The sequence below is a fragment of the Haliotis asinina genome, chromosome 9 (genome assembly GCF_037392515.1).
Source record: "Haliotis asinina isolate JCU_RB_2024 chromosome 9, JCU_Hal_asi_v2, whole genome shotgun sequence".
NCBI classification, from domain to species: Eukaryota; Metazoa; Mollusca; class Gastropoda; order Lepetellida; family Haliotidae; genus Haliotis; species Haliotis asinina.
Genome location: NC_090288.1, coordinates 7554919 through 7572481, shown reverse-complemented (window position 1 = coordinate 7572481; position 17563 = coordinate 7554919). Strand labels below are relative to the sequence as shown.

The window sequence follows — 17563 nt, the reverse complement described above, 5'->3', positions numbered from 1 at the left end:
GTAGGACTTGTCTCGGTGGATAAAAATGGACTCCTATAACTCCATATACCCCTAATCACAATGCTATAATTTGTCGTTTTTGTGTATCCGGTTTTGTGTATTCTGTAATACTGTATGGTACTGGTGAAGTGTTAATCAAAGCAATATTTTGCTTGCTAAACGAACCACATTCTTTGAGAATCAAAATATGTTTTAAGCACATTTCCAAAATTGAAATGCAGCATGCACACAATAACTAAATTGGAAGGAATATCGTGCCGGACAAGGTTTTCCAGAGCACCTGCACATAAATGTCAATGTCTTTCAAAGACTACTATGTGCAGGTCTTGCAAAAGGACAAAGCAGGTATGCTTGACAAAGTTCTTGCAAAGGGGGTTTATACACAACACCAAAACCAACTGGTCAGCTCGACGCCTTATAAAACAATCAATTCGAGATTTCCTTTGAATGTGAGATATTTGGCTGCGCGTCTTGCGCAATCAGTCCTTTTCATCCATATACACTCACGAACACCTGTTCATTTCAAAGCTGGTGTCCCCTAATGACCTAATGTGATCCATGGATGAATTTTGTATATGACAAGTAAAATACACTTGAAAGCGGCAGCTGTTTTACTCCAATAAACAAGACCAGCGGACGAGACATGACTTTTTCGGCGCAAATTGTCGTAGGCGCTTTGCGGAAATTACGTAAGTGAACGCGGAAGAAACAGAAGTGTCATCGTTCCGCTCAGTTTCCATTGTCTTTGCGAGTTATGCTGAGATACTCAGCAAACTGAGATAAAAGTAAAAATGATGAAAAAGTGGAAATCAGTGTGTGGATTAGAACTTGAAAATCACTCATGAAGTCTCTGACAAATAATATCTGTTCAGGTCATTATCATTTGGAAAACAACACGGAAGTTCTATGGATGTACAACTTCTTATAAGGTAAGCAGCATTTCGGCGTAGCTGTTAAACTCGTTATCAAGAAAGGGATATCTTACAGGTAGTCCTGTAAGTTAAACCTTTGTTTTGGGTCGTGGTCAAAATCGTTTGGTGTAGTGACAACGGTGTTGTTTTATGGGATTAGATTACGGATTATACGGATTTTCTATAAAAAAAGTAAAATGAGTGTTCTCAGGAAAAGAAATAAGACACGTGTACAGGAATGTAAGTGAATCGATGTTGGCGAGTTCAATCAATGACTTCAGTTAATAAAATGGGCTTTCAGTTCACTCCTTCCATTAGTAATGAGTTATTTAGTTTCTTGATAAAATTGCCTGCAAGGTGAATGTTGAAAATGACAGTTTTCAGGATCATTTTAACAACTTCAGTTATGGCAAATGCGCTGCTATGCTTCACATTTCGTCCTACTTATTTTACGGGAAGATACCTTTGTGTAAACAGCTATATGTTCATTTTGAGAACTGGTAAAAAGGGAGAATATATCTCGTGAAAAGGAATTTTGAAAGACTGCAGATCAACAGTTCCAGTTGTCTCAACAACATAATTTCTAAAATACTTAGAGACCACAATCACGAAATCCAAAGTAAATCTTTTCGAGTGAAGCAAAAATAGTGAAAATTTATTTAAAAAATAGAAAAGTAAATGCAAAGTCAATCTTGATTACATTACGTATTCCTCATAGCCCGATATAATGATTACACATTAATAGTATGGATACGTCAATCTATAGTTTAAACTAATCTCCTCAAGTAATCGGGACTGGATTGGCAAGCATAAACATACATATCAATGCCGCTCCATACCAATAATATAATTACATAACACACATGATAACAACACTTCATGTTCCGCTCGTCAAACGTCAGAATAAATTTACAGTTATCAAAGCAGACTAACAGGCCCGCTAGCAGTAAAAAACAAAACAAAACAAAACAAAAACAAATAAATTAATAAATCCAAATGAATAGATGGAATACTAAAAACCACCAAAATATGCACGCCCCCTTTAAACAGGTAGAGTGCAAAAGTGGCAAACCGGTAAAATATGCCAAGATTCAAACTCAAAACTATACAATCGTATTTTACTCGATAAATCAGAATGGTTTCAATGTCATAATGTGGGCAGTTACAGAATCGAAGCAAAATATTGTACATATATGTATCATGAAATAATAATTTATCAACTGAATAATACATAAAAAATACTCTTATGCATGCGTTGAACTTGTTAGATGTTTTAAAGATTAATGGAATAGGTAGAAAAAGACACCCCCACTTGGGAACTTGGGAGCAGAGAGACACCACGGTTCAGTGGTTACAGCTATAGGGCCTTCTGTGCTCTCTGCTCAATATATTAAGGATGGTGATGTAGATGAAGGTTACGCAGGAAAAGTAGGTGATGTGGGTAGACTACGTCAACAGGCAGCTGTGCAGTCAACCAGATAGTTTGTTGTTTTAACCTGTCTGACAATTGTTACGTCTGACCAGTTAGACAATAACAAGCTGATGTTAACACATGTGACCTAACGATAGTTTTGCGTTCTTTAGCATGTTTTGGAAGGAATGGCCGTGGTGTATCATTTATTCTTTCATTCATTCACATATGTACTTCTTTCTTTTATTATATCTTTCTCATTCATTCGCATATGCACTTCTTTCTTTTATCATTTCTTCCATTCATTCACATATACTTCTTACTCTTCATTCATTCATTGTAAGATTTCGACTGATACAGTAAACTGGCTGAAGTACTGTTAAACGCAGCCTAAGTTGCGATGGAGACGAATCAGGTCACTGTGTGCATTGGAGCATGAGGAGGCGCATACTAATTAGTACAAATGGTAAAGAAAACAAGGGAGTGACCTACCCCTGCTGTAGATTATTTCTGGTCTGACAAATAGGAGAATACCCCATAAAACCTCGGACGAAGAAAAGCCGGGACGGGCAAACGGGAATTACTAAAAATGGAGACCACACTATTAAAACGAAACATGCTAAACTGGGTAGGTACACTTAAAACTACAAAGTAGGTACATTTGATGAATGTCAGTGGAATTGACAAGACATATTTCAATACAGTTTAAAGATCTCACAACACCGTTTATTAATGTGTCCCAGCATAGTCACTGGAGTTTGGTCACTCTTGATTAGGGCTTTCACAAATAACTTCAACTTCATAGATATAGGTTGAATTTTGTTATATTTATAGAATACCTAAATTCAAAAGAATCTCAAGGCTTAGCATTCTAAGTGTACTGTTATATGTTGCTGGAAGTAAAGCTCTGTGTTCGGGACCCGTGAATAGCAGGACCTGTCTCTACGCTAATTAACGAGTAGAAGAGGGCTTCAACAACCCATGCTTGCCATAAAAGGCGACTATGCTTGTCGTAAGAGGTGACTAACGGGATCGGGTGGTCAGGCTCGCTGACGTTTGCTGACACATGTCATCAGTTCCCAATTGTGCAGGTCGATGCTCATGCTGTTGATCACTGGATTGTCTGATCCAAACTCGATTATCTACAAACCGCCGCCATATTGTTGGGATATTGCTGAGTGCGACATAAAACTAAACTCACGAAATTAAACTGAATTTTCATTCGAATTTCATCTATTTTTAAACCATATGTTTGCAAAATAAAGAAAACAAGCAAACAAAAATATTTTCGTCCACGAGCGAGATTAGTCGAATTAAGACCGGAATGATTTCATTTTTTTGTCGTGATACTTATAAACACACTTTCATTCATAAATTTACAACCCCCAAGACAATAAAAAAAGCTATGAAAATTTAAGTGGAAGTCCAGATTCTTGTACTTGTTACAAAATTAGCAGAATTAAGTCAAAATGAGTTGAATTTTGTGCCATGATACTTACAAATACATCGTCATTCATTTACAACCTCCAAAACACAGGAAAAGATGTATTTTGAGTAAAAGTAATTATTCTGGCATATTTTTAAAAATCTTCCTGAATTCGCAAAAGTAAGTCAAAATCAGTTGAATTTTGTGTCATGATACTCACAATGGCACTTTCATTCATTTACATCCTCCAGAACATTACAAAAGATGTATTTGGAGTGAAAAGGAAATATTCTCGCTCATGGACCCAATGTTTTTCGCCCATGGGCGAGATGTTTTTGAAAATCGGTCTCAATTAGCAGAATTAAGTCCTAATGAGTTGGATTTTGTGCCATGTTACTCATAAATATATCCTCATTCATTTACAACCTCCAAACCACAGGAAAAGATGTATTTTGAGTGAAGGCAAATACTCTCGCCCATGGGCCAAAATGTCTTTCTCCCATGGGCGAGAGTTTTCAAATTGCTCTCATTTAGAGGAATTAAGTCAAAATGAGTTGAAATTTCTGTCATGATACTCATAAATGTACTTTCATTCATTTACATCCTCCAAATATTGGAAAAGATGGGTTTGGGGGTAAAAGGAAATATTCTCGCCCATGGGCCAAAATGTTTTTCGCCCATGGGTGAGATTTTGTTAAATAGCTCTAAATTAACGGAATTAATTCAAAATGGGTTGAATTTTGTGACATGATACTTATGAACATACTTTCATCCATTCACAACCTCCAAAACATGGGAAAAGGTGAATTTTGAGTAAAAGTAAATATTCTCACCCATGGGCCAAATGGTTTTCGCCCATGGGTGAGACTTTTTGAAAAATCACTCTTAATTAGCCGAATTAAGTCAAAATAAGCTTAATTTCGTGTCAAGACAATAATAAATACACGTTCATTCACTGAAAAGCTGCAAAGCCTGGAAAAAAACATGTAGTTTCAATGAAATTAATTATTCTCGTCCATGGGCCAATATGTTTTTCACCCATGGGCGAGATTTTTTAAAATCGCTGTCAGTTAGCAGAGTCAAGTCACAACAAGCTGAAATTTGTGTCATGATACTTATCAACATTTTTTCATTCATTTACAACCTCCAAAACATTTATTCTGGATGAAATTAAACACTTTCGCCCATGGGCCTGCCCATGGGCCTACCCATTGGCCACTGTTCGCCCATGGGCGTGCCCATGGGCGAGCGAGTTTAAATTTTGAGTTTTCGAAAAAATTTTTTTTCATTTTTTCATCCTTAGCACATATACATAACAGCTGTATGTTTAATTTTGCGAAATCCCCTGTGAGAGAGTGGCCACAGTGCTGAGAGTTTCTGGACTTTTGTGAGTCCAGAATTAAATTGTGACGTGTTATAATGTATCTTAGTATCTCAGAGATAAGAAAGTGGGGGACTTAAAATGTTTAGTCATATCGACAGTTTATCAGCCATATCGGGCCTAAAACAGGCTTTAATGTCACAAGTGGCAAAGGTAAATTGTGAAACCTGTCAGCGAAGGACAGTAGAATTAACTAGAATATGAAAGACATCATTTCAAAACTAGTATCAAAATCTAAAATATCTTAACCATGAAAGACAATACAATATGAAAACGGGCTGTAGATTACCAATTACTAAAGGTAGATCATACTAGGCTCCATGCAGAGCTAAGGAAGAATGAATTCCAAAGAAGCATGATCACGCAGAAAGTGTTAAAAAGAAAATTGTAGAAACAGCTGGCGGGAAAGACTGTGGTCCATTTCGGGACAGTTGTTACATATATTGTGATGTAGCGGAACATTTGTCACAAAATGTATCTGTGGACGAGTGTTACAGTTGTCTTAAAGCTTTCGTCGAATATACAGTATTGATTCATTCATGGAGCACATGTTTCGGAGGACGAAAATTATCATGACTGGGTATGATGGTTGTTCTTTCTTACACATCCATGACTGAGAGACCTGTGTGACAAAACCCGCATCATGCCTATGTGTGGGATCGTTCTTGAAGCCCGTGATTGGTGATCCATGGTGATGGCCCACTGTCAGATTATGACAGACTACTTTCCTGATTAAACTTTATCGTGCTTCAACTGAACAGTATTAATATTGATATAGAACATCAGTGCAACAAGGCAACAGAAAAGGTAAAATTTGTGCCCGTTAAATACCGGTTATAAAGCAGCGATTGAGGATATGCTTGCCGAATTTTACCGTTTTGCATAATGTATTAATGCCATTACTTGGGTAAGATCGCGTTGGATAGAGCATGAGTTACGAGTTACAGTCACATCTTTCATTTCGTGACTAAAACGAGTTTTGATTTCAACATACATACCTGTAAAATATAAACATCCAGTCAACGAAGGACATCAAAACAAACTGAATATCAGAGTTATGAATTTAAAACTAGTGTGTAAATCTAAATTATGTTAGTTACAGGAGACAATACGACATAGAAACAGGCTATAGATTGACACCAGCTGAGGTAATTGTTTGGATTGACACCAGCTTAGGTAATTCCAGAAGTTCGTGACTCAAAAATGAAACATACAACTTTATGGATGACAACTTCTTATTTTGTTGCATAGAGCGACGTTTCCATGTGGGTGCTTACCATCGGTCTTCTGACCATATATACTAGTGTCGCGGTCATGCCGTATCCATGCGTTTGCCGTTTCATGAAATGAAATAAACCGAAGTAAAGTTCTGATTTTCAGGACAATCGAACATTCGGGGTAGAACCGGCCTTCAGTAACCCATACTTGTAAGGGCGTTCGCGGTTGACATATCATGTTACTCCAGTTTCGATGCTCATGTTGTTGACCACTGGACTAGTGTATCCCGTTGCACATACACGTGCCTTGTTCTCAGGTATTTTAGGTAAACTTGTGTCACAAAGAAACCATTTCAATAAGTTTCTTTAAAATTTCATGTATTCAAACGACCTATAATTGTTTCAGTACATGTCCAAAGTGCACCGAAATTCTATCGCCTACGTCTGTTTTATGTATTGAGCAAACATTCGGTGTAATCCCCCTCCTGGCAGGACACATAACTCTCAATGCCATCGGTAAATATTAGTGCACAGCTCCCTACGTGAGCAGATCTTGCGTGTACACGTCAGGTCAGTGACATTTCACAACGTGATCTAATGCCTTACTGATATGATCAGCCGGGAAGATGTGCAAGGGGAACAGACGAGACAAGACCAGAGTCCATTTTTGGTACGATGATCGTAATTCACATACTCTAACACAGACATTAGACTTGATTTTGTGCAATCAGCATCCTACAATCAAAGACAACATTCACAAACAACCAAATTCTGTCAAGTATCACATTATACTATAAGTTGTGCCTTTCTATCAGGGAAATATGGTTTGGTGTACGCCACGCTAGGAAGACAGATACAACACATTTATCTCACCATCATGTTTAATGTACAAAATATCATCTTATTGTAATTGGAAGATCGCCACTGACTACATGACATGTAAACAAAATGGCGTCTGCCTCTTGCCTGGATTTTTAAAATGAGTGACACATACTCTGAAAAGGTTATAATTGCTGTATAAAATGGTTAATCGGTTGAGTGTACGAACAATTTAGTGTAAAAGATAAATGTGAAAGTCGGTTTTCGAACTCCATTTTCGTCATATTATGGTGTCATACGATTGTTAGTGATACACGTCCCCGGTGGTGATATGTCCGTCCCCGTGGCAGCATATATGTTTTCAAGTGTCACCATTCTGGGAGGGGTGACAGAGAAACTTTTAAAGGGCCATTGACCAATGAAAGTAATTTATGTGAAGGTAAGATCTCAAGCGCTTAAAACATAGTCACATACTCATTTTGCATGTTCCAAAAGGTATACCATGCGAAAGGGGCAACACACGGTCTCATTTCACTCATGCTAAACTCAGTGGCAATAGATCAATAGCAGCATGAACGGATAACGAATTGATTGTGTGACCATATCCAAATATAAATTCATTCCACCATCAATCATCATACGGTGGCTGGTATCTGGCCGAGAAGGACGCAATGTTTCGGACGCTACTTTTCCTGTGTCTGGTGAACTATACACCTGCATTGACTACAACGGCATTTGCAGCTAAATGGACAGCTTTTAATCATGTCGTTATGTCAAACACCGCCTCGGTTGAAATTTCCAATGTTTACAGTGGTAAACGATGTTTATTTCTGTGCCTACAGAACGAAGCTTGCGTGTCCTTTTTTTACAGAAGGCAACACCGACGGTGCCAGTTCCATGACGTGTTGTTCATGTCGCCTGAAGACGGAGAGCACGAGAACGGAACTGTGTATTATAGCTTAACAACAGGTGAGACTTGATAATAGTCCCAAAACATTCAACGTAAACTGAGACTGTTAGTTTTAACCGTAGAACATACGTTGTTTTAATTTACGGCTAAAATGGCGAAACGTGGTGACAAGTGAAGAGATGGTATAGGTCCAGCTAGGGCCCATGCACGAATGTACTGTAAGTCTTCATGTCCTGAGGTTGGTGACCTGCCTTCAGTTATTGGCAATCTATAGTCAATTTTACATTGTCTTTTTATATGTAGTTGAGATGTTTTACATTTACAAGTTTTAAATGGATACGTGTTTTACTGTTCTCAGTTAACAGTTTCTTTTTAATTTCTAATTGTATTGATACATGCATGATATAATCAATAATTGTTCTGGTAACGATAATATTGGCGAAGTGACGATAAAGATTAACTCACTCACTCCTAGAACATTACTGCAATGTTTACTATTGAACATTACTGCAATGTTTACTATTGAACATTACTGCAATGTTTACTATTGAACATTACTGCAATGTTTACTATTGAACATACGCTGATAAGGAGAGTCACAAGAAAAACACATCCAGGAGACAGACACAAGCCAAGTGAGTGATGTAAAGTTTGCAGCTCTATCGGTAGTATTTCAGCCATATCGTGACCTTGAAAGTTGTATATTAATAAATTATTTAAAACTTAACTCAGGCAATTTAAGTACTAGAACTAGACTATTTCATACTTAAAAGAAATATGCGCGTACGAATCTCTATCTCGAGAGAAGGCAGAGCGGACGCCAATGAATGCACAAGAAAAACACAATGATCGGCGAAAAGTCAGAGACAATGCTGAACGGACGCCGTTATTTGCATATGATGGTACATAGAAGGCAGTGGAAGACAGAGGGAGGATAGAGAGACAACTAAGACGCTCCAAGAACGCCACTAAAATGTTAAAACCTGGCAGCTTAATTAAGTCGTACAAGCAAGGCACAAGGGACGCCACAGCAGATACACATGGACATGGGTTTGGCGTCCTGGCAATCTTCAGAACGCAGAGAGAAGGCAGAGTGGTCGCGGCCTCGTGTAAATGGGGTCTTAAATTAATGAAAACAAACTTAGGCAATTTTCGTACCTGTCGGAATTGAAAGTAAAATAGCTAGACTATTTCATATTTAAACTTACATTTCGCATGTAAGAATCTCTACGTCGACGGGATTCAAATGTAATAAGAAGAAATATATTGACTGGACATCGTCTCAAATGCCCCGATGTAACATGAAAATGCACCGATGTAACATTTTAATCCACCACTCGCTGAAGATCAAAACCGACAGACATTCTATTGATTTGCGTTCACAAATATAGTTCATTCGATTTCTCTTTGAATCGTCACAATGTGCAGAGTTGTGACAATGGTAAATGATCTATTCTTTTACATATACACATGTTACTAGGGAATGCGTGAAATCGGGAATTTCAAGCTATTTAATTAAATTAATGATTTTCATGGTGTTCAATTACAGACATATCCTCTTATTATATCAGTGAATGTATGGAGGTAATGTTTGTAACTTTGACAGTGGACTGTTGAGTCTCATTTTATCGTTCACTTCATTGGAGTTGAAAACTATGGCAAGTTACTGATGACACTCTAGGCTAACTACCACTTTATGTCAGGGTGCCAAGATAATTTTCTCGCTGCATTATATCTTGAGTTCGTGCTTCTTTTGCCCCTTTCTCATCATACTTGGTGAGCAAATAGGGGTATTCTTCTTCCTTCGCGTGGACCAACTTTCTTCTCACTGTAAACTCACAGAAACGGTTGATTTGTAAACGGCATTTGACTTTTATAGAGTGGGCATTTATCGAAAAAATGTGGAGACGCATTTAATTTCTTGGCCTCTCCCTTAGAGAATGGACACTTTTACTCGCAATAGCCTTAGTGCTCTAATAAACTCGTGACATATTTCTAATTTTTTTTCCAGTCTGGGTCGGGGATGTCAACAGGGAGACCCTATTGCACCTTACCTATTCATAATATGTGCAGAATTATTTCCTATTTCTGTTAAACGTAACACTAATAACACTGGCATTGATGTGAAAAGAGTAGAATATTCTATTTTCCAATATACAATGATACAAAGTTTTCGGTCGAACAAAATCTATCAGAAGTCATGAAGACTCTTAAAAAGAATTCGCTATTTACTCAGGATTAAACGTGAATTGCGGTAAAAGTTCAGTAGTTTGGATTGGATAAACGTCTGATAAACTGTCGCCTCAAATGAATTCTGTGTTGGAATGATGTGACAAAGGACAAAGAAGTGTCCGAACTGCTGTGATTTCCGAACCGAATTGTGGTGGTCAATGTTTCTAGGAATGTATCTGTGGTTCTAACCAATGTAAATTGAGATGTAACTGCGAGAATGAAGAGTAATAGCCAGTGTCATAACATCTAGTCCCAATAAATGAATATAATCAGCATATACTCTATACTGGGCATTATATATTTGGTGTTCTCTATTTCGACAAAGACTTGCATGAAATTCTTTGAATATTTTTCGTAATACATGAAATCCCTGGGGGTCACGCTGACGTCACACAATCACTAATTCTTTCAGGGTTTTCCTTAAATCCCTGGTTTCACTCATTCGCTGTAACCGAGACACGGAAAACGAAACAGAACAAACCCACATTTTCAAAATATCAGTATGTTACCATTATTCATGGCAAAGGAACCTAACCAAATCTCAATGTAACTAAACACCCGGGGATACTGGTTATGAGTGAAGACATGGCGGAGAAATCGACCTAAACAACCTTCGTCATATCTTAACTCATTATAACCAGTATCCCCAGGAGTTAGGTAACATCGTCATCAGATCCACCCTTAACCCAAGAGTTAAGGCACCCCGTCGGCAATCAGCAAACTTCGTAATAAGTATCCCATGGATCCCAGCAGTCAGCCACCAGATAAGACGACTTCTTCAGCAGCAAGCAGGTGTAGATGTTCTGTTCCAGAAAGGCAATTCCATCCAAAACCTCATCCAAGCCACAGACACCACCCATCAACAACTAAAGGAGACCTCACAGGAGTAGTCTACCAGATTCAATGTCAGTATGGAGAGTCTTACAGAGGTGAAACGTCTCGCCCTCTCGCACTACGAATTAAAGAACACTAAGCTTCAGTCCAGAAAAAGATTCCAAATCCACTATAGTCGACCACACCCAAGGCAATCCTGACCATGTCATCCTATGGGACAACATCCAAATCCTGGAAACCAATCGCTCAGACAATAAGATTAGAAAACTTCTAGAAGCCACAAAAATCCGGCGCCTCAAGCCGACCATGGACAAGGATCCAGGTTATTTCATCTCCTCAGCCTATCACCACCCATACCCCGTCCACTGGCTTCCATGCTCCCCTTTTGTGTATGGTAATCACACCCAATCAATATGTACATCAACCTACTCTCTTCAACCATCTCAGTATATATCAACTTATCTATTGTATAAACTCATTCAACATGTTGTTTAATCACTATTACTCTGTACATCATCCTACTCTGCTCAACCATTAATCAGCAACCCAGTGTATATGAACCTTGCAATTATATATACACACTTGCGGCGCGATATATAATCCCCATGCTACAACTCTATGTATCACTTGGTTGATAACGGTACCGGTGTTACTACCTACATCGATACGTCGCACACCTTGCAATATAGAACTCTATCCATAGAACCTGGTTTTCCTTTCCTATATATAAACACCTGTCAAGGATTGTAAAACAGATAGTATATAATAGATATTAACTAAAAAATATAGACAAGACAATGTAAATACGTGCTATAGAGTACGAACAACTGAAGGTAGATCACCATACTAAGGACCTTTTCAAGTAGAAAATATAACAATGATGTTCTATGAATAATATCGAAGTCCCTGAGGAAATCGATTTAAAACAACATAAAAAAGATGCGTTACGCTACAAATGTACTTATGAATAAAAGCAAAATATTTAATTAATTAATTAATATTTAATTATAACGTCACATCAGCAATATTTCAGCCATATCATAACTGAAACTAGTTATAAATTCATAATACATACATATAATATATATAACCCTGTCGACGAAGGACAGATCATCACAGACTGGGTGATTAAAACTATCTAGCAGATATCTTTAAAAGGAGTAAAGCAGTTTGGACAATACAATGTAAAATGGGCTATATATCACCAACAGTTGTATGGAGTGATAACATATTATCTATTGTAGAACAAATAATCGGTGTATTTCTTACTTCTCCTTGTCTTTCAGTAAATCATTAAACCCATCTACGCAATCTTCTTTCAAGAATATAAGCGTATGTTTTCCAAATGCCACTTAAGACGGATATTCATCGATAATTGCTGAGATCAGACATAGTTCCCTCGTTATAGATAAGGTATCAGAAATGATAATGATAACATTCTATGTAGCATTCCTGTAGTGCTACATACCTATGTTTATGCATGCTCAAAGCGTACAGGCAATCTGATCATTATTACCCCGAATAAACCCGGGTAAACCAACATTCCAAACAGAGGGAAATACTCTTAAATCAAAATAACATTAAACAATGCATGTAAATGAACAACAAGGGAATGTGCATTCTTTAGGAGTTGTGGAGGAATGTCTCCTCTTTCATGTGATTTGCTCGATCTAATAATTATCAAAGATGTCTTTGATTATTTCCTCGTGGCTGGTGGTATCTGATAACATGTCGTTGTCCAAACAAATTTCAGATTTCACATGGAAGACTATCACGCGCTGCAAGAAATTGTGTAACATCGTGACCAAATTCAGTTAAACAGTCAGAAGGATTTCAAAGATGTTTAATCTTACTGTGTGTAAACCACTCGCTTTGTGTTAGATCATTTTCATCACGTTTACCAGTAATGAAACAGTTCAGTTCAGATACTACAACTGACAAATAATTTGTAACATCCCGTTACAAATGCTCCGGAGCTATAACGGGTTATTTGACGTTAAACACGCTGATCTCAGCACATTTTCACCCCAGACTGTTTCACCCAGGTTATTTCACCCCACACAGTTACAAACCATTTAGAGATTGTTTCATCCTAGCATACAATGATCATTATCATTATTACTGTCAGGCAGACTGCGAGTGAGTGAGTTAGTGAGTTTAGTTTTACCCCGGGACCTTCACGGGTCAGGCAGACTGCGACTCTGACGACCAGAGTGTACAAAGTACAAAGTCACACAAACCTATTTTCCAGAAAATCGATCTTGACGTTTAGGAGAAACATGTCTTCGAAACTATTTAATCGAATTCTTTGTAATTTTGCACATGATATAGCACCCAGTATCAGAAAAGGGCAAATGAATTAAAATAAATACGAAACTCTCTCAAAATGATTGGAGATAGAACACTTGACCAAAGAAATCGTCATCTCTCTCGAAACCAAAGCGTTTTAAGTGTCGAAAACACAGCTTTTATCGTTTAAACCTCTTTGTGCTTTCATAACGACTATATCTAAGGAAATAAAGCAGAATCAAGACATGAATTAGATGTCCCATTTCAATATGAAGATCACTTCAAAATTGGTAAATCTCAAGGTTATGTGATCAAACAGAGCCTACTAATTAGTCACTGGAAAACTAACAACATGGGATTTCGCATGAAATATGCTCTTGAAAAAAAAACACCTTCAAATCAAGAAAACACAGTAAAAAGTTGCTAGAGTAATAGATTATGCTCCAAAACCTACCCCGAGCGTATTAACTCAAATTTGTCAAAAGTGGACATAGAACCCTGTGGTTTTTAAGACGAGAAGCAGATCTTCCGAACATGCAGTCGCCATGGCACAAAGTGTAATGTCTAAGTCTGTGTTGACTTATTTAAATGTTCATTTAAATTTTCAGATTAGATGAGAAAGTCCTATGTGTCATCTCAACACTGACACAACAGCACTTACCTGATTTTTGTGAAACATTTCTGATGAAGATAATCAGACAAAGCATTAATAACATTCGATAGTATTTCAATTAGTTGGGTATGACAGATTTGATTAGGGGTGGAACAACACTAGTATTGGATGAACTGACCTAGTTTGGAAATAGAATGGAACAGCTCGGGTGAAACTACTTGAAATGAAACGACCATGTCTCTTGCGTATACGTATAAGTTCCAATGAATCTCCACTATAGACTGGATGCAAGGAGTTCTTGCATATACACTTTTTTAAGTTTCGGACCTGTCAATTTGTCAGTATGATTTCCACAAATTTAAGTCGCCGTGCGAACAAACCTTCGCAGCTGTGACCGCTATCTTCGTTGACACCGGCAAGCTCGGTTGTGACGTTGGCTTAGATAATTGGCTACTGTGAGAATGCGGAGCCAGCAAAGGGAGGTAATAAAATGAACATTAATGACATTATCGGGTTGTGCCATAGGTACATCCATCTATAGTGGTATAGTGGAGACATCGAAGATGGAAACCACCCGGAACGGGAACGTATGTGTGGCCTCCAAATGTTGATTGATATTGACACTGTCTCTTTTCATATGCAACGTTATACACCCTTCATCAAACTAAAATGATTACCTTTTCATTGCACAAACGGCGAGATCGAATCCACAAGCTTTTGACACGCTATTTGACATAACTGGATTAAGTCTTGTGATCTGAGCATGACTGTATCTTTCTAAGGAGTTGTCACTCTTGATCGACCTGAACGCTAATGATCCTTAATGCCATCAGTTTGCTCATGTTTGTTCTTTCCAATCGGCTCAAGTCGATGGATGTGAGCCAATATCGTTTTCAAAAACCCCAGTGACATAATATCATTTCACATACCAATAATTCAACACCTTTGAGAAGCTGACAATCGATTACCTACTTATTTGCCTTACCAACAACGACATCGATCAATTTTACAAGTTATACACTATGTGGTTTATCGAAACATATTTGCTTAATGACGGGAAAACGTATTGCATGTGGTACTCGCGTTTGATCTTAGCACGTCCATAAAATCAATGCATGATGTGCCCGAAGGTTCAAAATAATCGTACAAGTATTATTATGACGCGAACGGTAATGTCTATAGTTTGTTTGCAGTGAAAAGGTACTGATGAATTTCACTCAACAGAAGAAAGCAAATAAAGTACACGCTATAGTTGGAATAGTGAAACAAATGCATGTGCGGTATGTGATGAGCGTTAACTTGTTCTTGGTGTTTCATTTAATGTCCATATCCCCTTGAAAGGCAATAATAGCCATTTGAATCTGTGAACTTTTGTTAAACAACTTTTTTCCTAACTTTCTGAGATATAAATGTTCTGTTGGGAAGATAAAACTATGAGCATTAACGATCTTATTTTATTGATTTACCTTTTTGTTTAAAATTAATTTCATCGTTACGTTTTCACTGCAAACTGACTATATATGGGAGTTAAAAGCCATATATGTTGCGCTATTTTTTTACCATGTGTATCGTCGATAACTGGTATAGTGTATCTTAGGTGTTTGTCCATTTGGATACGTCCACAACCGCCTCCTCAACATCTGCTACCAGCTTCACCTTGACGATATATATTACAACGACGGTCTTGCTGATTGTGCGTCAAGAGGAGAACACTTGCTGGTGATAGACAGCGCAGACAAGCAGAACCACATCGTCAAGCAGATCACATCGTCATCGGGTTTGTAAATGTTCCTTCCTAGCCACCCATCGATCGCAATCAACATCATATCCATACTGTTAGTCACTGAAGTAACTGAATAACAACAACGATGACCTGACCACCATCGAAACCATATTGTAATGGTGCTTCAATATACCATGGATTTTTCTGGTTAGGTAAACGTCATGAATCGTATTACCCTTTCACCCCTCCTTTATTTAATTCATTTTTTGTTCTTGTTCCAACGCTCTAACAAAGTATCCGTAGCGGAATAGGGTGCAGCAAATGTTTCTCAAAATGCTTGTCAAAGATTACACAATTTCTCATTCGATTTCGATAACGGCGGGATTTTATGTATATTCCCAGAAAGTATTGGAGACTTGGGATTAGTAGGGTAAACACTCCTATTTTTTTTCCATCCCTTGCCGCGCGTTGAGCGCGAAGCGGGATGTAATATTAGGCCCCGCCCTTCGCCGTAGATACGTGAATTTGAATATCTGAAGAATTGTTGACTAGAGTCTTTTATTTTCTACCCCCTGAGTCCCTTTTCAAAATTAATTAAGACCACGTCGACAAATTTCTAGATCCGCCCATGTCAAGATCTGTTCACTGGATTCTCTTCATATATGATACCAAGCTATATCCAGGGGATACCCAAGTCTATTTTGGTGACCTTCACGTAACCATTCACATTTAACTTTATTTTAAACTACGACCTTCACTTTCATCACTTTGATAATTTGCTGCGGGAATTATGTCACTTTTCATGTCATTTTATGTCCATTTAAAGTAATAATTTTCACTTTTCAAAAGAAATATGTCCATAGTACTTCTTTAAATCTTCCAGCAAGTACGGTCAAAAGCTACTTCATCGATGGTTCTGATGCGGCAAATGAAGGACAATGGGTGTTCCATGATGGCCGACCTATGACATACTTTGCCTGGAAGCCTGGCTTCCCGACTAATACCACTGATGACAGAGATTACATCGCCGCCAACAAAGGTGGCAAGGCATATCTGTGGCAAGACAGGAAAGGGTCGGAATCAAAGTTCTACATCTGTGAAAAAGACCTTTGAAATCAATGGACAATCTGTAATATTATTGGTAGTCTATCCTCTTGCAACAGAATTTGTGAAATAAGCAACGTTAGAGATCAAATAGCTTTTCACAGGATGAACTCTTCTCGGACTTAGCTACCTGCATGTTTCTGGCACACCTCGGTAACTGAAATCTGGGACTTAGCTCCCTGCATGTTTCTGGCACACCTGGGTAACTGAAATCTGGGACTTAGCTACCTGCATGTTGCTGGCACACCTGGGTAACTGAAATCTGGGACTTAGCTCCCTGCATGTTGCTGGCACACCTGGGTAACTGAAATCTGAGACTTAGCTACCTGCATGTTGCTGGCACACCTCGGTACCTGAAATCTGGGACTTAGCTCCCTGCATGTTCCTGGCACACCTGGGTAACTGAAATCTGGGACTTAGCTACCTACATGTTTCTGGCATACCTGGGTAGCTTGAGTTTTCGTCCCTGGCAGGCATCTTAGAAGTTGTAGAGGTAAAGGAAAACCAGGTTCTATGGACAGTTAGCTTTTTATTGCAGTGAGTTCGACGTTTCGGCGTTGGGGCAAACACTGTAATCACTTTAGTTTTCGCGTTTTCCTTCCTTTAACGTTGATGTTGAAGGTAATTGATGTGACACATAAACTTTCATGTTATAAGCGCGGTATCAGACTGTACCTGAATTATCTAAATCGT

The 17563-nt window shown here is 38.2% G+C and overlaps 1 protein-coding gene across 1 annotated transcript; it reads left to right on the top strand.

The window, feature by feature from the left end:
- The first annotated feature begins 7836 nt into the window (after nt 1-7836).
- On the top strand, nt 7837-16879 carry LOC137296775 (C-type lectin domain family 17, member A-like). Its single transcript, XM_067828626.1, has 3 exons — nt 7837-8134; nt 15641-15820; nt 16650-16879. Exons 1-3 carry the CDS (start codon nt 7837-7839, stop codon nt 16877-16879), a joined length of 708 nt encoding a protein of 235 aa, XP_067684727.1.
- The last annotated feature ends 684 nt before the right edge of the window (nt 16880-17563 follow it).